The 25,197-nt window shown below is 75.8% G+C and overlaps 1 protein-coding gene across 3 annotated transcripts; it reads right to left on the bottom strand.

Moving 5' to 3' along the window:
• Positions 1-3,987: 3,987 nt before the first annotated feature.
• MIDN (midnolin) lies at positions 3,988-18,598 on the bottom strand. 3 transcript variants are annotated; one of them, XM_064497421.1, is made up of 8 exons: positions 18,297-18,598; positions 15,860-16,085; positions 14,672-14,759; positions 14,341-14,403; positions 8,674-9,048; positions 8,117-8,249; positions 7,746-8,033; positions 3,988-5,060 (listed from the first exon to the last, which is right to left on the bottom strand). In XM_064497421.1, exons 2-8 carry the CDS (start codon positions 16,075-16,077, stop codon positions 4,798-4,800), a joined length of 1,428 nt encoding a protein of 475 aa, XP_064353491.1. In that variant the 5' UTR covers positions 16,078-16,085; positions 18,297-18,598; the 3' UTR covers positions 3,988-4,797. The 3 variants fall into 3 exon arrangements, with proteins under 3 accessions (XP_064353491.1, XP_064353493.1, XP_064353492.1); XM_064497423.1 differs by lacking the exon at positions 18,297-18,598 and adding an exon at positions 16,217-16,804; XM_064497422.1 differs by lacking the exon at positions 18,297-18,598 and adding an exon at positions 16,221-16,804.
• Between the last annotated feature and the right edge of the window lie 6,599 nt (positions 18,599-25,197).

Below are 25,197 nucleotides of genomic sequence, written 5' to 3'. Positions count from 1 at the left end.
CCGCCGCGGACGTCACCCGGCTCCGCACGGGCCTCGTAAACACGCTGACGCACCCGCGCGCCGCCCGCCCCGCCGCCCCCCCCGCTCCCCGCCGGCCCCGCCGCCGCGCGCCAGCGCCTGGGAGGCTGCCCGGCCCGGGGACGCGGTGTGCTGTCCCCAAGGTGCCATCCGCAGCATGCCGTCCCCGGTGTGCTGTCCCCGATGTGCCATCCCTGGCATGCCATCCCTGGCATGCCGTCCCCAAGGTGCCATCCCCGGCGGGCTGGTCCCGGCTCCCGGCCCTGTGCGGCCCCCAGTGCAGCCCGCGCGGGAGGGCCATGGAGGAGGAGGAGGAGGAGGAGGAGGAGGAGGAGGGCTCGCGGGCGTCCCGTCCCCAGGGCCAGCCAGCCGGGCTGCCCCGACCCGCGGCCCCCATGATCTCACCGGCCAGGCACGCGGGCGGGCTGCGTTGGCCGGGCCGTGGGGGGCCGGGGCGGGCGAGCAGGGCCCCCGCGGCCCCCGGCCCCGCGGTGCAGCGCTCTGCCGCCTTGGCCGGCCCGGTGTGTGCAGCATGGTGAGCGGGCGCAGGCCCTCGTCGCACACGCGTGTGCGCAGCCCCCGTGCACGCACCATGCCAGCTGCATCGGCTCGCGCCGCAGTGCACCCGGTGCCCGGGCACCCTCGCTGCCTGCCCGCACGCCCAGTGCACGCGTGCCAGGGCACCCGGGATGCACGTCTTGCACACGCGTGTGCGCGGGGGAGGCTGCGGGGCGGCGGCGCGGGGGCCAGGCTGGGACGGCGCGGAGGCCGCCGGCCGCCCGGGGGGTGGGGTGAGACATTCCTCGCGGCGCTTGTTATTTTATCTGGTTCAAAGTCAGTTCCTGGAATGTTTTTAATTCCAGGACCGCGGCGCTGCGCTGGCAGCACCCGCCCGGGCCGCCCCGCCGCCGCCCCACGCGCGGGAGGGGAGCTGCTGGGGCCGTGCGGCACCGTGCCGGGCAGCACCACGTCCCCGCGTGGGAAGCTGCGGAGGGGCCTCTGCACCCGGGCTCGGAGCTGCCCGAGCGCCAGGGCCCCCCGGGACCCCTGGGTGATGCTGGGGGCACCCATGGGTGGCGCAGCCCTTGCCGGTGCCCGGCAGCAGGGCTGGGTCCTCCCCCGCGGCGCGGCGGCTGCCCGCGCTCCCCGGCAGACGCCGTGTTCCCGGCTCCTGCCAGGGACAAGCTGGCAGCGCCGTCGCCCACCCGGCGTCTGGCAGAGCCGCGCCAGCACCGTCTCGCCAGCAGCCAGCGCCGCGGGCGCTCGCCCCGTGCCGTGCCGTGCAGTGCCGCACCGTGCAGTGCCATGCCGTGCAATGCCGTGCCGTGCAGTGCTGCACCGTGCAGTGCCACACCGTGCAGTGCCGTGCCGTGCAATGCCGTGCCGTGCAACGCTGCACTGTGCAATGCTGTGCCACGCCGTGCAATGCCGCGCCGTGCCATGCCACGCAATGCTGCACTGTGCCGTGCCGTGCAATGCTGCGCCATGCAATGCTGCACTGTGCCGTGCCGTGCCATGCTGCGCCATGCAATGCTGCGCCATGTTGCACCGTGCAGCGGGGGCCGGGCTCGCCCTGCAGCACTGCTGCACCCTGGCACGGGGCCCACAGCACCCACCGGTGCCGCTGCTCCTCAGTTGACCTGGGACCCCCAAGTCCCCTGTGAGCCGAGGCCATGGCGAGAGGGCCAGAATCAGGCCGCTTGGGCCCCTGGGGGCGAGGAGCCGTGGGCCCCGGCGCCCCGGCAGGAGCGGGGCTGCTTGCACAAGCGTGAGCACAGCAGTCTGCACGCATCCCTGCGTGTGCGCGCCAGCGGGCAGGGCGAGCGTGCCCCGTGCACGTGCGTGGGCGTGCGTGTGAGCGCGGCAGGCGTGAGTGTGCACACACGCACGCGGCCGTCCGCGCGTGCCGGCCGGGCAGCGATTGCCTTAAAAGGCCTCTGCCATTTGCTCCCGGTGCGGCGATCGGCTCCTCTTCCCCTTGCCAAATTTGGCGCGAGCGGCGCGCGGGCCGGGGGTGTCGGGGGGGCGGCCCGGGGCTCGCTCTACCCGAAATGACGTCAAAGCAGGGAGCTGGCAGCGGGACGCCCGGTGCGGCGCATGTCACCGCAGGAACCTGAGCCACTTCCTCTCCCGGCCCCGGCTTCCTCCGGCGCTCGGCCCCGGGGCGCCCTGCCCCGGCCGGCTCCCCGCGGCCCCCCAGCCCCACGCGGGGGGGGGGGGGGGCACCTTCCTGCTTGGGAAGAGCCCTCGCCCGGCTGGGAAATCCCGTTCCCGGTGTCCCCTCGGGGCTGGGCTGGGGCGCGGATCAGCCCCTGGCTTCCTCCCCCCACGCACTGGGTGTGGGGACGCGGCTGGCCGGGGACGTGGCGGGGTGCAGGGGGGGCGTGCGTGGGGTGCAGGGACACGGTGGGGTGCGGGGGGGGGGCATGCATGGGGTGTGGGGACGTGGTGGGGAGCAGGGGGGCACACGTGGGCTGCAGGGACGTGGCAGGGTGCGGGGGGGGGGGCCGTGCATGGGCTGCAGGGATGCAGCTGGCCAGGGACGCGGCGGGATGCAGGGCCGTGGCGGGGTGCAGGGACAAGCTGGCCAGGGACACTGGCAGCCCCGGGGGGCCGTGGGCCGGGGGGCAGAGCTGCCCCTTCCCCCTGGGGTGCCCGTGGGGGCCGGGCCGCGGCGGGCGCAGGTGCACGGGGGGTTGCGGCCGGAAGAGCAGCTCCGGCCCGCGGCGGGGAGGAAGCGGCGCAGCGGCCGCCCCCGCAGCCCCCGGCCCACGCCGCCGGGGCCGAGCGCTGCCCGTGCGGGGACGAAGCGGCCGGTGCTGCCGGGGCTGCTCCGTGCAGCGGGGCCGGCTGCGGCGGGGCTCAGCACCACGTGCCCGGCCGTGCGCGGTGCGGCGGTGCCGGGCGTGCGAGGGCCGGCGTGCCGGTGTGCCCGGCCGTGCAGCGCTCGCCACCCCCGGCTTCCTGCGCCCTGCCGGGAAGGAGCGCGGCCCCGCACCGGGCTGCAGCACCGGCACCCGCGGGGCCTCTGCGTGCGGGAGCCGCCGGGCTGGGGGGCGGCGGGCGCGGGGGGGGGGGCAGCCACCGGCACCTCCCCGGGGCCTTCCCCGGCCGGCACCGTCCCCGGGGCGGGGGAAAGCCGCAGGGAAATGAACCTGCTGCTCCCGCAGGTGGGGAAACCGAGGCAGGGCCGCGGCAGGGAGGGCCCCGGCGCCGGCCCCGCCAGTGCAACCGGCCCGGCTCCTCCGCGGGCCCCGGCAGCGCGTCGGCAGGACCGCGGGACCGGGTCCGCCCCGCCGGGCGAGCACAGGGCCGGGGGGGCTGGCAGCGCCGGCGTCCCCGCGGCCGGGCAGGGCGGGACACCGCAGCGGGCTGCCGGCGCGGCGGTTCCCAGAACCGGCCCGGTTCCCCTTGCCGGGAGGAAGGGGTGAACCCGGTGCCTCGCCCGCGGCGCCGCGGGTTTCTCTTCCTCCTGCGCGGCCTCGTGGGCAGAGACGCGCCGGCGTGCAGGGGCTGCGGGTGCGTGTGCATGCACGTACTCGCACGTCAACGCGTGTGACACCCGTGCCTGGCTGCGCACGTGTGCAGGGGGCTGTGCATGCAGGGCTGCGCGTGTGCACGTGTGCACAGCCGTGCAAGCGTGTGCACAGGCGAGCGTGCATGGCCGTGCGTGCATATGGCGTGAGCACACCAACATGTTTTGGCTTCACGCTGTCACGGGGCCGCGGTCCTGCAAGGCGGCCGTGCTGCTCCGCGGACGCCTGCACCAGCGGCTGCAACCCCGGGGCTCCCGGCGGGGGCTCGGGGGGGGGCCCGGCCGCCCCCGCGCGACGACCACTCACGGCAACGGCAGGCGCGGTTGCATCCAGACTGCCCAAATTTATTTCAAAAATAAAAAATAAAATATTAAAGACCGAAAGCCTCGCTCTCCCCTCCCCGCCCCCCCTCCCCGAAACACACAAAAAAGACTTTTACAGACAAAAAACACATCACGTGGGTTTTCTATTTGCACAGATCTCCTGACGAAAAAATCAAAGTCGGACAAGAAAAAGGATTTCTACGGCCTATGCAAGACTATGTCAGTATTGGCTCAGTCGGGTAATTAATGTCTATAAATATTAGCCCCACGGCTTGCAGACAGCCATGACCGAGTACTGGGTTTATTTATTCATTATTTTTTTAATCTTTTTTTTTCCTCTTTTTTAAGTTAAAAAAAACAAAACAAAACAAAAAACTCCAACCAGCCACCCGGCGGGCGGCAGGGCTTCGGCGGCCCCCAGGGCTGGTCTCCGCCGCGGGGGGGGCCCTCTCTTCTCCCTCCAAAAACAAAAATAAAAATACCCCCCCGCAGCCCCCAGACCGCTCTCGCCGCCGCGGCGGGTGCAGGACCCCGGCGCGGCCCCGTAAAGTGCACGCGGGGCCGGGCCGGGCGCCGCCGCCGGCAATGCTACATATAGAAGGGAAGGAAAAGGGACGGCCGGGCGCCGGGGGGGGCCGGGGCAGAGCCCCCCCGCCCCGGCCTCGTCTTCACAGCCAAAAAAGCAGCTTCGGCCCCGCCGCGCCGGGTCCCGCCGTGCCGGCCGGCGGTGCCGCGGCCCCCGCGCCGGCTCCCGCGCCTCCCCGGTAAAGGTAAAGCCAAGGCGGGGGGGTCCGCGGCCGCCGGGCACGGCCCGGGGCAGCCGCCGCGGGGGACGGCGCGTCTGGAGGAGATCTGGCCCGTGGAGACGGGAGTCGCGACGCCGGCAGCCGGGCGGCAGAGTCCGCGGCCCCGGCGCAGCTCTATGCTACAACGAACTCGGATTTCATGTCCGCCTTGACCTCGGGCTTCCACACCGAGTCCTCGAAGTCCAGGTCCAGGCTGCCCTCGCTGGAGACGCTGCTGTTGCTGTTGGTGCGGCTGGACTTGCGGTTGGGCAGCCAGTGGTAGGGGGCCCGGGCGTCCCGGCGCGCCTTCCGGCGCAGCCGCTTCTGCTGCATCAGCAGCTGCAGGCGCTCCACCTTGCAGCGCGTCGCCCGGTTCTCCGTCTGCCGCAGCCGGTCCCCTGCAGCGGCGGCAAAGGGACGCGTCACGCCCGGCCCCGGCCCCGCAAACACCCCCCCGCTGCGAGGCAGTGTGGTGCAAACCTCCCCAAAATGGGGTGCCTGCACAAACCTCCCCAAAACAGGGTGCACGCACTAACCTCCCCAAAACGCCCATGCAGAAACCTCCCCAAAACAGGGTGCCTGCACAAACCTCCCCAAAACGCCCATGCACAAACCTCCCCAAAACAGGGTGCCTGCACAAACCTCCCCAAAGCAGGGCACCGCGGGAAAGGCCCGGCTGGCGAGGGCGAGCAGCCCCGGCCGCGGCGCCTTGCCCAGATGCCCCGGTGAGGGGAGGCGGGTGCCCAGCTCCCGACACCCCCGCGATGCAGCACGGCGCAGCCCCGGCGGTGCCAAATCCCCTCCAAAACACAGCAGGGACCTCGGGGCACCCGAACCCACCTGGCGCCCGCTGCTCCCCGGACGGCGCGTCGGGGAGCCGAGCCGGCGCAGCGCGGAGCCGGGGGCCGAGCCGCCCCCGGAGCACTTGCCCCCGAGCCGCGGCACCAGCCCGGGACCGGCGGGAATTTCACGCCGGTGCGAGGGGGCCGGGGCGGCACGGGGCGGCCCCCCCCCCCGGAGCCGCAAGGCCTCGTCGCGCCAGGGGGGCCGCAGGGCTCCCCCCGCCAACGCAGCCCCGCGCCGGGCGCAGGTGGCCCGGGAAGCCCCCGCGCCGGGGTCGGCCGCGGTGACACGCCGGGAGCCCCAGCCACGTCACCGAGGGCCGGGCGCCGGGCACGGAGCCGCCCTGGGCCGGGGAAAAGGAAGAGAGAAACACCGAAAGGGGGAGAGCCCCCCCCGCCCCGGCCGCCCCCCCCACCCCGGCAACGGCGGTTTCGGTTCTTTTCTCTAAGCAAATCGCAGCGGGGGGGTCGGGGCGGGCGCCGCGGGCGCCTTCCGGCCACGGGGCACCCAGGTGCGCGGCAACCGCCGGGGGGGCCGCGGCACCGCCCTCCGCCCCGGCCCCCCCCCCGGGGGCACCCAGCCCTGGAGCGGGCAGAGCCGGGGTTCGGGGGGGGGGTGCACGGGGACCCCGCGGCTGCACCCGCAGCGCTCGGGCTATTGAAAAGCAACGCTAAAAAACGCGGTGCAAAGGGAAAAGGCGCCGGGCTGGGGCGGGGGGGGCGGGCGGGGGGGCGGCCCGCGGTGGGTGCAGGGCACCCGCCCTGCCGGGAGCCGCTTCCCGCAGCCGGCCGCGCGCTGTCTCCCAGCGCCGTGACGTATCTGGGGCAACGCGGCGGGGGCAGGCGGGGAGGATCCTGCGCTGCCGGCAGAGCGGGAGAGGAGGAAGCAGGGGGCGGAGGAGGAGGAGGCAGAGAGAAGGGGGAGAGGGAAGGGGGGAAGGAAAGAGGCGAGGAGGAGGAGGAGGAGGAGGAGGAGGAGGTGCGGGACCCAGCGCCCGCGGGGAGCGGGCGGCTGCTCCTTTGGGACGGGCCGAGCGAGGCCGCGCACCGGCTGCCCAAACCGGGGCGAAAGCAGGGCCGGGGTCGCATCCTGCGTCCTGCAGCCCCCGGGGCGGGGCGGGGTCCTGCGGGGCCGGGAGGGGCAGCGGGATGGGTCGCACGCGGCCGAACCCGGGAGCGGGGGCACAGCTGCACCGGGGTGATGGCACGGGACGAGCGTGCCGGGTCTCAGCCCTGCCCCACGGCAGCCCGGGGCCGAGGGGGCCCCCGCCGCCCACCCTGCGGCTATTCCCGCGGCACGGCCGCAGCCCACGGCTTCCCCGGGCTGGGCCGGGCCCCAGCGGCGCCAAGGCGGGGGCCAGTCCGGCGGCCCCCGCCCGCCCTCCCACCCCGCCGGGCCTCAATGGGGCCCTTTGTGCCGGCCGGGTCTCGCGGTGGGCGCTGGGGGCCGCGGTGGGGCCGGGGCAGCGCGGGGGCAGGAGGGGGGAGCTCCCCCCCAGCACGCTGCAGCGTGCTGCCCGCGGCCGGGGGGGCGAGCCAGGGCCCCCCCGCGGCGAAACCCAGTCCCAAGGGCAGGAGCGAGCCCTTCCCTGGCGGCTGACGGACACCTGTCAATCACTGAGGCCCTCTCCCACCCGGGGGGGGCAGCTCTGCCACAGCACCCCCGGGGGGGGGGGCAAGGCCCTGGCCAGCTCTGAGCCCCGGGCTCGGGTCACCCCGGACCCGCTTGCCGTGGGCAGGAGGCTGGTGCGGGGGCTCGGGCAGCGCGGAGCGGGGGGACGGGGCCTGGGGTCCATCCCGCTCCAGCCCCTTGGTTGTGAGGGAAAAAGGAAGCAAATGGCCAGTCATTCCAGGGGGGGGAGCGGAAAAAAAACCCCCAACCCCCCGGCTCAGTTTACTCTGCAGCACATGGCACTGTCTGGGCAGCCGGGTAGCTGCAGGAGTTAACCCCAGGCGCAAAGCAGGGGGTGGGGGTCCAGGCTCTGCGGGGGCTGCAGGCACTGGGCAGCCCCCACCCCTGCCGGCCCCCCCAGCTGGCCCCCCCGCACCGGCCCCGGCCCCCCCAGCGAGCACGGAGCACCCCAGGAGCGACGGGTCAAGGAAGCCGAACGCCAGCGGCAGATCCCGCGGCCGGTCCCGGGCCCCGCTGTCCGGGGGGGGCAGCGGGGGGGGGGGTCAGACGGCGCGCCCCAAGGCCCTGCACCGGCCCGGCCCGGCCCGCGGCGAGGCGGCCGCACTTACCGCTGGGCTTGCACATGCGGATCTGGCTTTGGCACTGGACGAGGGGGTGCAGGGGGGGGGAGGCCGCGGCCGCCGGCGGGGTCTCTGAGGTAGCTTTGGTGGCGAGGTCGGGGGACGAGGGGGCCGAGGAGGAGGAGAACTGCGTCTGGCAGCGGAGCTGCGTCAGGGACTGCGGCATGCCCTGGTAGTGTCGCGTGGCGCTGAGGAGGTCGTTCAGGATCTGCAGGATGGTGCCGATGTCCCGCCGCGGCCGCCCGCTGCTGTCCTGGCAGTTGGGGTGCAAAGTGCCTGCGGGGGGGGGGGGGAAGGGGGGGGTGAGATGGCAGCCCCGGACCCCGGCCCCTTCCCCACCGCCGCCGGCGGTCACCTACCGGAGAAGGTCCCTGAGAAGACCCCGGGCGCGTGGTTGACGAAGCTCTCGATGACGGCGCCGGGCTTGCGGGATCGGGGCGTCGGGGCGGGACTGCTGCCCGGGGAGCTGCCGCTGCGCGAGCCGCACTCCACCTGCGCGGGGGGGGGACGCGGGTCAGCCTGGGCGGGGAGCGGGGGCCAGCGGGCAGCCCCAGCCCCAGCCCCAGCCCCAGCCCCAGCCCCAGCCGCCCCGGCCCCTGCGGACGGGCCCTATCCTGCCCCCCGGCCCGGCCCGGGCTGCGCAGGGAGGGCGGAGCAGGAACAGCGGCAGGAGCCTCGCTGCCCTCGGGACCCTGCTCGGCACGGGCAGGGTCTAAAGATCAGCGCGGCCGTAACGCCGTGTCCCCGAATGCCCCGCGGGCACCGCGCAGGGCTGGCGGGGCAGCACGGCTGCCTCGTGCACGGGACGCAGCAGCACTGGGGGGAGCACGGCCGCGCTCCAGCTGCCGCCAAGGAGAAAGGACCCCGGAGTCCTGCCCCCCCCCCGCCCCCCCGAGCTCCCCGGGGCCAGACTCACCTCCGAGCAGGAGGAGACGACGCTGCTGTTGACAGCTTGCGTGCTGGCCCCGTGCGAGCGGAACATGCCGGCGGCGACGGGAGCGGCGTGGGGGGCGTTACAGTAGACGGGGGCGGCGGGCGCGGGGGGCGCGGGGCTCTGCTGGCAGGCGGGCACCACGGGGACGCGGGCGAAGCCGGCGCCGGTGCCGCCGTGCAGCGCGCGGCAGTGGGGGCTGGCGGCGGCGCCCGCCTCGCCCCGGCTGGCGATGACGTGCCGGTGCTGCAGCTGCCCGCTGCTCTGCTGAGCCGCCAGCTGCAGCTGCACGAACATCATGTGGTCGCCGACCCGCAGCGCCAGCGTCAGCGGGGACCGGCCCGACAAGAAGTCGTTGACCTGCGGAGAGAAGGGCCGCCATCAGCACCGGCCTCGCACCCCGAGGCCGAGGCAGGGGTCGGGGGGTGCGCGGATGGGGCGGCGCGCCGGGCGGGGGACGGAGGAGCCCCCCCTTCGCGGCGGCCCCGGGCCCCGCCGGGGAGCCTGGCAAGCGGCGGGCACCCGGGCCTCGTCCCCGGGCGACCCCAGCCCGCTGCCAGCTCCCTCAGCTGACCGCGCCGCGGTTATTTTCCTCCCTGCCCTCCCCGCCCTTCCTCCTCAGCGCAAACCGGCCGGGCCCTCCCTGCCTCCCCGGCGAGAAAGCCGCCGCCGCGGCGCGGGCGCTCCCGCCAGCACCCGCCGGGCAGGGCCAGGCTGGGCAGGCACCGGCAGCCGCCCGCCCCGGGGGACGTCTGCGCGGCTGCACCTCCCGCCCAGGCGGGTGCCCGTCCTCCCGCCGGCCGTGCCCGGGGGGGCAGCGCGGCCCCCAGCCCCTGTGCCACAAGGCAGGAGGCAGGCGAGGACACGCCGGGTCCCCGCCAAGGCAGCTGGGGGGCCCCAGGGCGCAGGCAGGACAGGCAGCGGCAGGCAGCCCCCCCCCCCCAAAGGCCCCCGCGGGAGGGCCGGGCTGGTGCAGCGGCCGTGCGTGCGGGGTTCGCCCCTGCCCACGGCGCCGGCAGGTGATGGAGCAGCTGCAGCGCGGTGCAGGAACGGGAGCCTGGCAGAGGGGCCCCCCCACGCCCACTGGGGCCAGCGCCGCCCCGGCCCCCCGGCACCTGCGCCGGGAGCGGGGGAGCCCACCGTGGGGGCTGGCTCTGCCACAGGCCTCCCCCCCCCCCCAGCACCGCTCAGCATCGGCCGTGCGTCCCTGGGGGGGGTGCAGGCAGCCCCATGCCCCCCCCTGCCCCGCACTGCCGGGGGGAGGCAGCCGCTCGCCCCTGGCAGCTCCGGCCGCGTGCACACGCACATGCACGCACACGCACGCACACACGCACACACGCACGCGGCGCTGTGGGCAGGACGCCGGGTCACGGCTAATGGGGATGACGACACCGCCGCCCCCCCAAGCTGAGCTATTCTAGGGCACGGCAAGGACTGGCTTTCCCAGCCCGTCACGTGCAGCGCCCTGCGCGGCTCCCCGGCCGCCCCGGGCAGATGTCACCCCCCCACCCCCCCACCGGCACCTTCGGGTCCCGGCCCTGCCCGGGAGGAGGAGGCGGCGGCGGCACCGGGGCAGCGCCGAGCGGGAGGGGGCCCAGCTGCACCCCCAGAGCCCCTGCACCCCCAGCACCCCCCCAGCCCAGGGCAAGCGCCGCTGCGGCGCGCAGCCCCCCGGCCGGCCCAGCCTGCCCGGCACCCCCGCGCCCCATTCCAGCGGAGGCCGCTTCTGAGAAGCCGTGGGAAAAGCAGCTTTAAAAATACCAGCAGCAAAGCCCTGAGCATGTCAGGCGGAGGCTGCAGAGGAAGAGGTGGGCGTGAAGGAGACACGGCAGCTCTGGACACGGAGGTTACGGGGCGAGGGGGCGGGAGGGGACGGCGCGCACGTGCAGGCGCCCGCATGTGCGCACAGGCAGCGCCAGCCCGGCCGAGCGGCACCCCCAGCCCCTGGCAGCACGGGAGGGCACCCCCAGCCCCCCCCGCTCCCTGCCCCCTTTCCCTGCCCGCAGCAGGCCGGGCCGGACGCTGGCCCCAGTCTGCCCAGCAGCTCCGTCCCCCCGCGGCTGCGGCTGCCCCCCCGGCTCTCCAGCACGACTCCCCCTGCTCCGGCCGCAGGAGCATCTCTCGCACCAAAGTCCCGGCTGCCACGACGCCGCCGTGGACCCCCCCGCACGCACGGCGCTCACCCCCCCGGGCTGCGGCGCTGGGCACCAGGCTGTGCCCCCGGCTGCCCGCACCCCGAGGCGCTGGCCCCATTACCAGCCCCGGGGCCGGGAACGCGTCGGGCAGGGGCAGCGGGCGCCTCTTGCCCCCGGCAGCCTCCCCTCATGGAGCCCCTGCCTGGGGCGCGGGTCGGCTCTTGGCCCCCTGGCCCTGCTGCAAGGGGGGTCCTGGGGGTGGAGGGGACCCGGGTGGGCAAGGGAGAGCCCCCCCGGGCCCCCGCCAGCCCCTGCCCCAGCCCAGGCGGCCGGGCTGCCCTCGCTCCCGCGCTCAGCCCCGTCCCAGCCCCGGGGAGGCCCCGAGCCCCCGGCACCCACCTCCCCCCCGGGCGCCCGGCCGGCTCCCGCCTGCCTCCCCGGGCCTGACGTCAGCGGGCGCCCGGGGCGGCCTGGCCGCTCCATCTGACGCACACCTGCCTCGCGCCCTGCCTGACCCGCGCCCGGTCCCACGCCGAGCGCCGAGCCCTGCCGCCGGCCGCTCCCCGGCGCCGCGAAAAATAACCCCTTCCTCCCCGGGAACGGGGGTCACTGGGCCACGCACCGGCCCGCCCCACGCCGGGGTCGGCCACCCTGGGCCCCACGGCCCCGGGGCGTCTGGGGCAGGTCCGCGCTTCGCCCCCCCGGGAGATGCAGCCCCCATCCCTGCACACAGCCCGGGAGCGGGGGCTGCGGCGCAGAGCCGGGCTGGGCCCCCCCGGGCGCCCCAGGCAGGGCGGCCAGGCCCGGCAGCAGCTCGGCTCGGGGCTCCCAGGCGCCCGCCCCCGCGCCGCTGCCAACCCCCCCGGCAAAACCAGGCCGCTCCAATGCAAACACGTCCCACCCAGCCGCCTGCTCGCCGCCCACGGCCGGCCCGGGGAGGACCCCGTCCCTCCCAGCCGGCTCTGCCGGGGGGCTGGGAGAGGGGACCGCCCTGCCGAGGGCCCCTCGGGGCCCCCCGGAGCAGCCGGGGCTCCCGGGAGCCCGCCGAGCCCCGGGAGAGGAGCGGCTGCCTCGTGCCGGGCTCCAGGCCCGCAGGGATGGGGCAAGTGTCTCCCGGCGGCTTCTCAGAAATGCCGATGACTCAGAGAACGCCGCATTCCCTGCTGGCTCGGGCGCCCGGCCCCGCGTGACCCCGGCCCCCAGCCCCGACACCCCCAGCCTGGCAGGAGCGGCGCGGGGGAGCGAGCCAGGCCCCGGGCCCGGGGGAGCCGCCTTCCGCCCAGCGCCGGCCCCCCGCTCAGCACCGCCGCCCCCCCGCGCCGGGCGGCCCAGACCCCCCCAAAGACGCAGACAAGCTGCTCTGCTTCATTTCCTGGCAGCTCGGGAGGGGAAAGGCCAGCCCGGACCAAGGCGGGGGGGGGGGAGCAGGAAATAAGCCCCCCCAGCCCCAGCAGGCTCTCAGCCGAGCTCTCCAGCCGGGCGCAGCTGCAGCCGACAGCTGGGATGCTGCAGCCCGCTCCCGCGCTCGCCCAGGCGCCCGCGCCGCGGCCCGGGGCTCTTCCGTGCCAGCGAGGGCGGAGGGCCAGGGCCACTCGGCCACCATTGAGAAATCGCGTTCCCCTGGCCCAGGACCCCGGGGGGGGCGGCGGCATGGCCGGCTCCCCGGGAGGGGCAGGATCGGTCCCTGCCGGCCCCCCCAGCGCGGCCGCACGGCACGGCGCCGGCCGGGGGGGGCCGAGGCGAGCGCCGGGGCCGTGGGCACGGCTCCCTGGAAAGCGGGGGCAGCGGCCGCGGGCCCCGGCGGGCAGGAAGCGCCGCCGGCCCTTCCAGGAAGGCCCCGCGCGGGCGCCCGGCCGGGCGCAGCGTCACCGCCCGCCCCGCAGCCGCTTCCTGCAGGCACCTGGGCCGCGGCCCCCCGCCGCCCCCAGAGGAAGCGGCGCAGAGCTCCCTGCGCTCTCGGAGGATGCGTGACGCAGGCAGAGCCGAGCAAAGCATGAATGAGAGGAGTGGTTTCCTGCCCCCCCCCGCCCCCCAGGTGCTGGCGGTTCCTCTCGCCCGGCCCCGGCTTCCTGAATCACCGGCCCGGCAGGAGCCCGCGGCGGGCGGGGAGGCGCAGAGCCCCCTTCCCCAGGGCCTCCCAGGGCTCCGGCCTCACCAGCGGAGCCCCCGGGGCAACGCCGGCCGCGCGCCGTGCCCTCCGGCCTCGCAAACCGCAGCGGGACCCCAGGGCGGGCAGAGCTCCGCGGCCCGGCTGGGACGGAGGCGCCCAGCAAAGGGGGCTCCGCGGGGAGTCGGACGCGGGGGCAGCGGCCAGCCTGGAGCAGGGCCCCCGACCCAGCTCGCCCCGCGGCAGCTCGGCCAACGCCGCATTACGCCAGTGCCCGGAGCCAAGGTCACCCGGGGCAGCGGAGGTCCCCAGCGCCCACGGGGACGGGCCCGACTCTCGCGGCCGGCCCTGGGGAGGGCACTGCCCATGCCCTCGCCGAGCCCCACGGTGCTCGGCCCCCCCCATCCGCAGCCCCCCCAGGGCCCCCAAGCGTGCCGCGGAGGCCAGGCACGGCCCTGGGGCTCGGCCCCTGTCTCAAAGCTCAGCCAGGCAGGTTAAAAAAAAACCCTCTTATAAATAAGCTCCAGCACCGGCCGGAAAGGAAGGGAAGCGTTTAACAGTAATAATAAAGCGACTGAAAACAAAGCAGAGAGGCCTTCGCGGCTGGGGGTAAATTCCACCTTCGCTGCAGGCGGCTGGCGGCTGCGCGCGCACCCGCGCCCAGCTCGGCGGCCCTGGGAACGCTTCCTCCCCGCCGCGGGCGGGGGACCCCCCCGCCCAGGCCGCCTCCCGCCGCCCAGGCCGGCCCCAGCAGCCGCCAAGAAACTTCACAGTTATTCTAAACACAGCCTCCGCCAGCACCGCCCCCTCCCCGGCCCCCGCCAACGCCCCCCTTCCTCTCGCCACCAGCTCAAGGCCGCAGAGCAGCCGCTCGGGGAGCGCCAGAAAGCCCGGGCACATCCCATTTTTTTCCAAGGGCAGCTCCAAGGAGAGGAGGGAGAGGAGGGAGAGCCCTCCGCGGCAGCAGGAGCCGAGCTCTGCGGCCGAGGGCAGCACCGGGCCTCGAAACCTGCTCATGCACCGCTGGGCTGGGGGGGGGGGCAAGGGGGGGGCTGCGGCCCGGCTCCCCAGCCGCCCCTCCGCGCGCCGGGCTCCGCCACCGACCTGCTGCGTGACCTTGAGTGAGTCACCTCACCCCGGGCGCCGCTGCCCTCCCGCCGCCCGCTTTGTTGGGGCTGCGCCCGCCGCAGCGTGGGACCTCCCTGCGCCGGGCCGGGCCGGGTGACGGCGCCTGCCCCGGGCACCACCCTCAGCACCACCAGACCTGCTGAACTGAACGTGAAACCGGGGGGAGGCACCAAGCACCGCCGCCACGGGGAGGGGACGAGGAGTCAGGTCGCGGCAGTCCCTTCCCCCAGACCGCCCCGCAGAGCGCCTTTGTCTCTCGGGGCGCCGCATCGCGCCTCTCACCTGAGTTTCAGTTAAGCTTTCCAGGGCTTGCATCACCGACTGCTCTGGCCTGGACGCCTGGGACTGGAAAAAAAGGAGGGGGGGATTAACATTGCGAATGCAGAGAAGGAGGGGGCGTCTGTGCGGCAGGAGGGGAGGGATGACATGTCACTTCCACTATTTCTACACGAGCCTGAGAAAGCCGTGAAATATTAAAGCCGCTGCTGTGCCCAGCCCGAGGCTGCCTCCCCGGGGGGGGGGGGGCCGGGGCTGCCAGCGCATCCTCGCCCTGCGCTTTAATAATAGATGGGCGCGAGGGGGTGGGAGGGAGCGACAGAAAGCGGCCGCTTACCATCAAGCCGGCCTCCACGGTGGGCACCAGGGTCAGCTTGCTTCCTTCCACGACCCCCAGGTCCTGCAGCTTTCCAGAGCTGAGGCGGCTGTGGGGAGAGCAGAGGGGCAGCGGGAGAGGTCAGCACCGCCCCGGCACTCCCCAGACAACAGGCACCCATGGGGGGGGACGGGGGGACATGGGCACAGGGCTGGCTGCCCCCGGGGGACTGAGCCCCCCAGACGGGGCGGACACCTCACGGCCAGGCCCGCAGCCCGGCTGCCCCACCGGGGCCATCCCGCTCGGCGCCCCACACGCTGCGCCCGGGACCCTGCCTCCCCCCCCCCCACGCCACCGCGGCCCCCGCGGCCAGGGACAGGGACAGGGGCGAGCGCCGTGGCGGGCGCTGCCAGGCCGGTGCTGGTCTTTGTGGCACACAGACCCTCCCTGAAGGACAGGCACCGCTCGCCAGCCAAGCCCTCCCCGCGAGAGGGGGCTGGGAGAGAAATTTTGACCAGCTTGGGGTGGGGGAGGCGGCACGGGGGAATCTGCCCCCCCGGATTTTTGTAAGTCATGGCAGATGTAAGCGGTTTCTCCCACACACGCTCACTCCCCCCTTCCCTTCTCCAATTAGGAGCCGGGCGAGACTATTCAAGTTACTCAATCCCGTGGCCAGGGCTGGGAGCACAATGCGAGCGGCGGCCCGGGTCAGCGCCCGGAGCTGCCGGCTCCGCTCCGGCTCCTCCGGGGGAGGCTGGGGGAGGGGGCTGCGCCGCCCCCCCCCCCCCCCCCCGGGCGGCCCGGCCTCCCCCCGCCGCGGGCAGACAAAGGAGGCGCCCAGCGCCCCTGCGGGCTCCCCGGCGGCCGCCCGAGCTCGGCCCAGAACAAAGGGCAGGGAGGGCCCAGCCCGGCGGCCCGGCAGAGCCGGAGCCGGAGCCAGAGCCGCCTCCCGCAGCGGCCCCCCGGGCCGGAGCGAGCGGGGCCGGCGGCCCGACCCGACCGCGGGAGCCCGCACGGCCGCGGGAGCGCGCTCCCCTTGGCGAGGGGACCGGGAGGGGACGGGGCCGCACGTCGCGAAGCGGGGGGAGCCTTTGTGCCCCGCGCCCCCCGCCGCCTCGCTGGGGGGGCGAAGGGGCCCCCCCCCGGCAGGGCCCCCCGCGAGGACCCCCCCTCCCCGGCAGGGCCCCCCGGGGACGCGCCGGCTCCCACCTCTCTTTGTGCAGGAGCGCCAGCCGCTCCTTGGGCACTTTGAGGCGCTGCGAGAGGCGCCTCTTCAGCCCCTCCACGGTCTCGTCGGCGGGCACGCAGAGCTCATAGCGGGTGCCCGTGGTGGTGTTGATGCAGAGGTTCATGGAGGGCTCGTTCGGCAGCAGCTCGCAGGCGGCCGCTCCCCGGCTGCAGCTCCTGGCGCTGGGCTGCGGGTCCATTCGCCGACCTGCGGGGGGGAGCAGCGGTTGGCGCCGGCGGCGGGCAGGGAGCGGGAGGCGAGATGCAGCGCGGAGAGAGGCGGTGGGAGGCGGCAGACAAAGGAAGGAGCAGCCCCCGCTCCGCCGGCCGCGCACTCACGCACACGGCGCTGGGGGACCGGCTTCCTCGCCCTCGCTCCGGTTAAATGTCCGCGAGTAACTCCGGCGCCGCTCCGCCAAGTCTTCCTCGCGAGGTCTTGGAGGAGGTTGCGGTGGGAGGGAAGAGCGAGGGGGGAGCGATCCTTCCCACGGGAGAGCGGAGTTTGCACCGACTTGATCCCTCCGGCAGTTTTAAAAATGAAATAAAAATCTCTCCTTTCCTGCGGCTGCTCGCGAGGAGGTGGGAGACGCGGTCCGCGGGAGGAGGGACTGCGTGCGTGTGTGCAAGGGAGTTAAATGGAAGCGGCGCTGCCTCCCTCCTTTCTTCCTTTCTTTCTCTCTCTTTTTGTTGGGTTTCTTTTTTTGTGCGTTGTTTTTCAGGGCGGGGGGTGGGGTGCGGAGCCCGGGAGGCAGCGGCGAGGGGGCGGGGGAAGGGGCAGAAGGCGCTTTTCTTTCCCCTTTTCTTTCCCCCCCTTGTCTTTGGGGGCCGAACCCGCCGAACCGGCCGCGTCCGCCGCCGCCGCCGCTCCGCGCTCTGGCGTGAAAGTAACCGAAAGGGCGGGGGGGAGGCAAAAAGTTACAATGTATCAGCGCGCCGGGGGGCGGCGCTTCCTCCCCTCATTCACTCCTTACTCCTCCGGCCGCCCGCGGCCAATGGGCGCGCGCCGAGCGCCGAGACGTCCGCGGCCGCAGCCAATGGCGGCGGCGCCGCGGCTCCCCACGTGGCCAGGCGGCCCCGGCGGCGCGGCGGGAGGGCGGCGCGGCCGGATTCCTGCCCGCCCACGCGGCCGCGCGGCGCCGCCCCCTCCGCCGCCCCCTCGCGCCCTCGCCCCGCGCCGCGCAGCCATTCATAATCTCGGAGCCGCACAACAAAGGGCTCCCTATGGAAGGGGCCCCGCGCCGGGGGGGGGCCGGGCCGGGCCGGGCCCCCGCGCCGCACTCGCCCCCCGCCCCCTGCCCCTGCCCGGCGCGGCGAAGGTGGCGAGCGGCGGCCCCCGCCGGGGAGCTCTGGGCCCGGGGTGGCGGGCGGCCGCGTGGAGCGGGGCCGTGGGCGGGAGGGGCGAGAAGAAACACGCGAGCCCCAGCGAGAAGGGCCCGCGGGTGCCGCGGAGGGGTGAACGCGGGGAGCCGCGGCGGGGGCGGCCGAGAGGCGCCCGCCGTGGCGGAGGCCGCGGGGGCAGGGCAGAGCCCGGGCCGGGGGGCGGGCGCCCCGCGGGACGCCGCGTCCTGCGCCGCAGCGCTGCGAGGTCACGGCGGGCGAGCGGCGCCCGGACGCGCACGGCCGCCCGCTGCCGGCCCCGCACCCGCTCCCCCCCCCCCCCGCCCGCTTCCTCCCGGTGCCGCCGCTGCCGCGACGGGGAACTGCCCAAGGCGGCCGAGCCGCTCGCGGCCCCGGCGCGCTCCTGCGGCCCCCCGGCGCGGCGGGGGGGGGGGGTGGCCCCGGGGGGGGGTGTCACCGCGTCCCGGGAGCCCGGGGGGGCGGCTATGAGTCAGCAAAGCGCGGGCGCCCTCTGCCGGCCGCGGCGCGCCGCTCCGCCCGGTGCCGCGGCGGGGGGGCCCTCCCGGGACACCGGGCACCGGCCGCCGGGCGCCTCCCGCTCGGCCCGGCCGCGGCTCTGCGGCCCGGGGCAGCTCCGCGCCCCTCGGCGCGCTGCGGGCGAGCGCCCCCCCCCTCCCGGGACGGGGTGGGGGCAGAGCGCCAGGCGCCCCCCCCGGGCAGGCCACCCTCGGGGTCCCCGGCCGCCGGGGCGGGCAGCGCCGGCCGCGCTCCCCCTGCCCTGGGGGCAGGAAAAGCCCTGAGTACCCGCGGTTAAAGCGGGGCCCGGCGGGGGGGGGGACGGCTTCCCGGAATGCCGCCGGCCGGGGGGCCCCTGCCTGCCCGCCCCCACCGGGAACCGCCGGCGCCGGGGCAGTGGAGCCGCCCTGCTCGCTCTGGAGCCGCTCCGGGAAAGCCGGGTGATCGCAGCCCCGGTCCGCGCCGCCGCCCTGGCCCGGGCTCCCCGCGCTGCCCGGCCCGGCCCGGTCCCCCCGAGGGCCCGGTCCCCCCGACGGCCCGTGCCGCCAGCCCCGGCCGCACTCACCGAGCCCGGAGCGCTGCCCCGCGGTTCCCCGGCGCGGCTGGAGTTCAGCTGCCTCCGGCGGCAGGAAGGGAAAAAGAGACCCCAAAAGTTCCCGGGGGGCGGAGCGGGTCGGTCGCCGCGGGTCGGGTCGGGTCCGGTCCGGCGGAGCGGTGCGGTGCGGTGCCCCCTCCCAGGCGCTGGAGCCGGTCCGAGCGCAGCCCTGACGCGGAGCTGCCGGGGAGGTGCCCCAAGTTTTATCCCGCACCGCCCGGGGTGGAGCCTGCCGGGGGCAGGGACCGGCCCCGGCACCGGCCCCGGCGGCACCCGCAGGTGACGGGGCCGCACCTGCCCCGGGGAGGGGGGTCCCGGCCCCTTCCCCCGCGTCCCGGCTCCCGCCCCCCGGGCCCTGCTCCCTGTCCCCCCGGGGGCTCGAGCTCTCCCGGGGTCCCGGCTGCGCCGCCCCGGTGCCTGTCCCTGCCCCGGCCCCCGCGCCGGCCCCCGCTGCTCGCACGCGCTGCCCGCCGGGCTGACCGTGCTCGGCGCTGCACGCGGGGCTGCCGCATGCCCTGCCTGCAAGGGGGGGGCCGCCTCCCTACAGGCGGGGGGGGGTCCCGGGCACGTGTCCCCGGGCGAGGTCCCTCTGTCGCCGGGGCCCAGGTCAGTCGGAACTGGCGGGTGAGCTCCCCGGGGAGCCGAGCGTCCAAGTGGCTCCCAGTGGAGACTCTCTGATGCCTAATAACAAGGTTGGGCCGTCCCCTCCCCCCCCCCCCCCCCCGGGCTTCCTTCTGTCCAACCAGCTGCCTTACAGCTGCCGGCAGGAGAGACCCGGATCCCCGCAGAGGTTTCTGCGGTGCTGGAGGGGCCGTGGGTGAAGGGACCGCTGTCACCGCCGCTGCTGGCGGAGGGCGATGCCCCGTCGCCTGGAGCGGGAAGGCAGCAGCGGTCCCCGGGGACGGGGCTGGCCCGGGAACCGGCCCCTCCTGCGGGCCGGAGCCAGCCCGCCGCAAGCCGGCCCGGGAGATGCTGCGCCTGGCCCCAGGCTGGCTCCGGCGACCCCCCCTCGCAGCAAAGCCCCGGCGCGCGGCAAAGCGGCCCGGGGGGCCACGCTGGGCCTGCGGCGGGGGCTCTGCGTCCCCGTCCCCCCGAGGCAGCAGCGGGGGCCTGGAGCCAGCCCGCGGCCGCTCCTCCCGGCCCCGCAGCGTGGGGCCTCCGCGGCGCCAGCCCCCGGCGCAGCCCCCCCCGGGCCGGCCGGCCTCGCTCCCCGGGGCGCTGCCTCCGCGCCGCACCCGCGCTGGGCCCCGGCCCCGGCCCCGCGCCGAGAGCCGAGCGGCGCCGGAGGGGGGATCCGAGGCCCCCGCGGGCTCTCGGGTGGGGGGAGAGGAGCTCGGCGGCTCCGCTCGGCTCCTGCCATTGTTGTCCCCGGGAGAGGGGCCGGCCGGGGCCGCCATTGTTCTCCCCGAGCCGCGCGCCCGGCCCCCGCGCCCGCCGCGTCCCCTGCGCTGCCTGGGGCAGCCCCCAGCCTCAGCCCCCAGCCTCAGCCCCCAGCCTGGCGAGCAGGGGGGCTGCGCCGGCCCCCCCCCCCGCGCTGCGCCCTGCCAGGCCTGCGCTTCACGCCGGGAGCGGCTTCGCCCCGGAGCTGCCTCTCGCGGTCCTGCAGCGGGGCGATGCCAGGGGACGGCCGAGGGATGTCACGGCCGAGGGGCATCATGGCCAAGGGGCATCATGGCCGAGGGACATCACGGCCGAGGGACACCACGGCCGAGGGGCGGCTGCTCCAGCGCCGGCTGAGCGTGGCCCGCTCGGCTGGGCAGGGAAAGCGTGCTGTCCCCAAGGGGGGGCAGGGGTGTCCCCTCCCCGCCACCACCGCTGCTCCCTCGCAGCCGTGGGGGGTCCTGGCCCCGTTCTGCATCCCGCCGGGAGGCTGCAGCGGCTCCGTCGCCTTTCCGAGGGGGAAGCTCGTCTCGCCCAGCGTCCCGTGACCCCAGGAGCTGGTGCCTTAGGAGGCACGGGCAGGTCTAAGCGCGGCTGAAGGTATCCTGAGCCTCCAGAGACAAAAGCAGGGAGATCCAAGGATTCCCAGCAGCCTAGATTTTGTGTGTTTAGTTTATTGTGTTGCCCTGGGAATAAATCGTTAGAGATTACAGGCAGACTTGGGCATAATTGCTGTGTGGCCCCAGAGGCTCCCGCCGTCTCCAGAGGCAGCGTTCGCTGAGCCCCGCACGCCGAGCAGCTCTGGGAGACGCGACGCTGAGCAAATACCTACACGAATCCCGCTGCGGGCCACACGCAGCCTCCCGCAATCCGCTTAGCCGACCCGGCCTGCGGATTAGCCCCCGGGCGCTCGGCGGCCCCGGGGTGGTCGGCTGGCACGGGGGGACCGCTGGGTGCTGCGGGGCTGCGGCGCAGGGGAGGTGCCGCCCTCCGGCCCCAGGGGACCCTCCCCGGGGTCCCGGCACTGCGCACCGGAGGGAAGGACCAGCTCCGGGGGCCGGGGGCCGGCACCACCGCGGCACCGCCGTGCCTGGGCTGCGCCTGGGCTGCGCCGGCAGCCCGGGACCTTTGGGGGGGCCTGTTCTTGGAAGTCCTGTCCCTCGAAGGAAGGGAATTCCCAGGCCTCCCTTCCATGGGGAAATCCCCCACCAGCCCCAAGCAGCAGCTTCTGTCTTTTCTCTCTTTTTTTCTTTTTGGACTGAATTCCTGGCTGATTTCACGGCTTTGGCAAGCAGGGATTTTATCACAAGTCTCTGCATTCCCCTCGCAGTCGCGGGGTCATGGGATTAGGGCAGAGCCGCAGCCTTGCTGAGACGGAGGACGCGGAAAGGGGGAAAAAGAAAAAGGGAAGTTTCTCGCTCAGGCGGCTGCAGAGCAAAGCGGCGCTCGAGCTCGTCGGGCCCCAGCGGCTCCGCGGCCCCGGTCTCCGCGATCGCACGGTTTCCCCCGACCCCGCGGCCCGGGGAGGGGAGCGGCCGCGCTCCCGCGGGGCGCAGAGCTGGCACGGCTGCAAGCGGCCGGTGCGGCGGCAGGGCCCGGCGGCGGGGCCCGGCTGTGCTCGCGGGCTGGCGCGGCAGGCCCGGCCAGGGGCCCGGTTGCGAAGCCGCCGGCAGCGAGTGGGAGCGTTCCCACGGGCGCCGGGCCAGCGGCAGGGCTGGCGCAGGCACACCCCGGCAGCAGGGCGCAGCCCAGCCGCTTCGCCCCGGCCCGCCCGGGTCCGGCCCGGCGGGTGCCGCGGTGGGGGCCGCCGCCGGGGTCCCTGCGCCCCCGGGGCCCCTCGGGGACAGCCCGGGGCTGAGCCGCTCAGCCTTAGTCACCGGGGCGAGCGGTGACTCAGGGCGCGCTCAGGTGAGCCATCGCTCGCTGCGCTGAGTAAGGAGCCGCCGTCCCCGCCCTCCCGCGCCGGCGCGGGGGGCCAAGGTGCCGCGGCCGAGACCCCCGCCCGGCGGGCTGGGCGGCTGCCTCGTGGCAGGGGCGGCGGGGCGGCCTTGGGCAGGACAACGGTGCCTGTGTCGTGACGCTGGCGGGGCTGTAAACACCCAGGCGTGTCCTTAGAAACGCACAATCGCACCGTGTGTTTGCCGGCTCGCGGGGACGTGTCCCGGTGGCCCTTGCCAGCGTGTCCGGGCGGCCCAGCGTGGCCCCCGCTCCCCCGCAGAGCCCCGTGCCCGGCCCCGGCCCCGGCAGCCCGGCGGGGGCCCTCCCTGCCGCCCCCCTGCCCGCCCCAGCCCTGCCCCCTGAGCCGGGCAGCCCCGCTGCGGCTCAGCCCCGGTCCCTCCTCGGGGCTCTGCCCCCGAACGCCGAGCGCAGCCGGAGGCTGTTCCCGTCGCTCCACTGCGGCACAGACGGGCCGGCTGCTCCGGTGAGCCGAGGCCACGCGGCCTGGCCCAGGCGCCGGGAAGGATGGCGAAAGCCGCCGGATATAGCGGCGGCGGCGGGCCGGGTGCGGGGCCCTACTTGGCGGGGCGGCCGCGCTCCCGCGTGAGGCCAGCGCTATTCTCAGCTCCCTGAGCTCACGGGGCCCTTCGGGACGCCGAGCTCCCGGCTCCGCTGACGCGGGGCAAGCGACTCCGCCGCTGTGCCCAGCTGCCTCCCGCCAGCCCCGGCGCACGGCCGGCTCCCCCCGCCGGCACCACCCCCCCGGCCCGGGGAAGTGGCCGGGATTCGACTCCTTTTCCCGGTGAAACGCACGGGGCAGCCGCCTCGCCCGGCCGGCTCGGGCGTCCCGTGGGCGAGCGGCACGGCCGGGTGCCCCGCACCTCCCCGGTGCCTCCCCGGTGCCTCCCCGGCAGCACAGGGCCCCTTCCAGCCCGCCAGGCCTCCGCCGGCCCCCGGCTCCGGGCCGCCCCGTTTCTCCACCCAGCATTGCGCGGCTGTTTTGCGGACGTTTGCTGGTTTGCTTCGCATCACCGGCACCAGGAGTCAGACGACAACTCAGCTTGTTGTTATTGTTGTTGTTATTGTTATTGCAATTATTATTATTATTATAATTATTGTAAAAGCTCAAGCAAGTTGCCGGCCCCGGGTGTACAGTGAACCCGGCTCACGGGACGAAGGGAGGGGAAGTAAAACGCACGCAGCCCACCCGCTGGCTCCGGTGGCGGCGGCCGGCGCGGAGGGTTCGCGGTGCAGCGGGGCCAAGGCAGAGCGGCCGCTGCCTGCGGCGGGGTTACGTGCCGGGCGGCAGCACCGCCTGTGCCGGGTGACGTGCTGCGCCCCACGCCGAGCCTCGCCGTCCTGGGGCTGCTGCCCCCCCCCCCGGGCTTCCCCTCCTCATCCGGACCCGGCCGTGTCCGCGCCTCATCCCGCCGGGACACGGGGATCATGGGGTGCCAGTGCCGGGGCCCGGCCGCGGCGGGGGGGAGCAGCGGTGCCCCGGAGCCACCGGCATCCCCGTGGGCAGGACGGAGCGTTTCCGTCCCCGGCAGGGCTTCCCGGGAGAGCCGGGCGCAGCCGGCAGTGCCGCCGCTGCGGGGTCCCGTCCCCAGCCCACCCCGGCCCCCGGCTGCCCACGGGGACTACAGCTCCCAGAATGCACCGGGGGCCCCAGCAGTGGGTGGAGCCAGGGCATTTCGCAGTGCATTGTGGGGGCTGTAGTCCGGCTGCCCAGCCCCGCTCTGCAGGGCGCACGCGGCTTGGGGGGCAGCATCCCCGGGGCGCTCCCCAGCTCCCTCCGGCTCGGTGTGCCCGTCCCGGGGCCCCCCCCCGGGGCACAGCTGGGGGTCACGGGGCAGCCCCGTCCCCTCGGGAGGGGGGCACGGGACGCGGCGAGCCCCGATGCCGGTGGCGAGGGGCAGAACCAGGGCTGCTGCCTGCGACGGTGCCGCGGCGGGAGGCTTGGCAGGATCGGGCCCCTCCCGCCCCGCCAAGGGCCGGGGGCACGGCGGGCGCCGGGGTGGCCCGGGGAGGGGGCGCGTCCCGCCTCGGTGCCCCGACGCGCTGACACACGCGCGCACACTCAGCGCGGCGGCATCCCCACCCCCTCGCGCCCGCCCGCTGCTCCACCTGGACCCGCGTCAGGAATGCGGGGAGCTCTCCCGCGCGAGGGGCTCGCCCCGGCCTGCCCCCCCCGCCGACAGCCCCCGCGCCGGCGCTCCGGAGGGGACGGGGACGGGGACGGGGAGCCCCTGCGCCCGCGGGGCTCGGCTGCCCCAGCGCCGTGAGGGACGGCGCAGGCACGCGGGACGGCTGCACGCTCGCGCACGCCAGCACCCGCCGAACGCCCTCCCCGGCACCAGACCGAAACGGCAGGAACCGGAGAGGAGGAAAACAAGCCCCGAGGGCGGGTTGTGCCACCGGAAACCCCGGCCCAACGGCGGCCGCGGACGGGAGGCGGCGCTTCCTCCGGGCCTCGTCCCGCGCACGCGTGTGTGCCCGCTCCGGCGGCGCGCTCCCACGCCCGCGGCACACGCTCGCCGGGCACGCGGGCATCCGCGACCCCGTGCACACGCAGCGCCGGGCACGCACGCTCCCGTGCGCCCGCTCGCGCCCATGCACGCTCACGGGGCTGCACACACCTGCAGCCCGGCCGGGGCCGGACGCCCGCTCAGGCCCGTCCGCACACATCCCGTTACCGGTCCACGCACCCCCGCGCTTCCCGGCCGGCCGCGCCCCCCCCCGTGCCGCGGTTCCTGTTTACGGCCAGGAGCCGCCTGCCAGGCCCTTCCTCTGCCCGGCGCGCAGGGTGGGGGCACCGCCGTGAGTCACCCCCGCCCGGCCGTGGGGCCGCTGCCGGTTCACCCTGCGCCTGACCCCGCTCGCAGCTCCGGGGCCGCCGGTTCCCAGCATCCCGGTGCAGCCGGGCTGGCTCCGGGCCGGCACGGCGTCACCCCCACGGATGCGCTGCAGCCCGCGGGGCCGCGGCCTGGACCGGCGGCAGGACATCGCGGCGGGGCGGCGAGCTGGCCCCGCGTGCCGCAGCTACCAGTGCGAGGATGAGGGACCGGCCCGGCCCCGCAGCGCCCAGGCGGAGGGCGAAGCCGGCCCCGAGGCAGGCGTGGGGGCCCCGGACCTGCTCCCCGGGCTGCCGGCACGGGCGCCCAGCAGCCCCCGGGGCGTCCCGGCATCCAAGGCTTTACCCGAGGCCGCCGGGCTGGCGTCGCGTCCTCCCTCCGGCGCGACCTTCGCCAGGCGCTGGGCACCCGCCCGGCGCGGCACGGGCCGCACGCGCTGTGCCCATGTCCCAGCTCGGGGGAGCCGAGGCCGGGGAGGAAGTGACGTGCCCGAGGTCGCGGGCTGAGTCAGCCCCGGCGCTAAGAATAGACGGAGGAATCCGGCCGGGGCTTCACCCGCCGGGCCGCATTCCCCGCGCCGAGACGTGCCGTGCCGCGGGAGCTGGCCGCGGCGCCTCGCCTGCACTGCGCTCCCGGGGAAACTGAGGCACCGATCGGGGAAGTGACTCACGCCGTACTGTGGCCTTTTAAATGCCCTG

This window comes from Dromaius novaehollandiae, chromosome 25 (assembly GCF_036370855.1).
Source record: "Dromaius novaehollandiae isolate bDroNov1 chromosome 25, bDroNov1.hap1, whole genome shotgun sequence".
NCBI lineage: Eukaryota > Metazoa > Chordata > Aves > Casuariiformes > Dromaiidae > Dromaius > Dromaius novaehollandiae.
The sequence above is the reverse complement of the archived record's forward strand: the minus strand, read 5'-3'. Positions and strand labels throughout refer to the sequence as shown.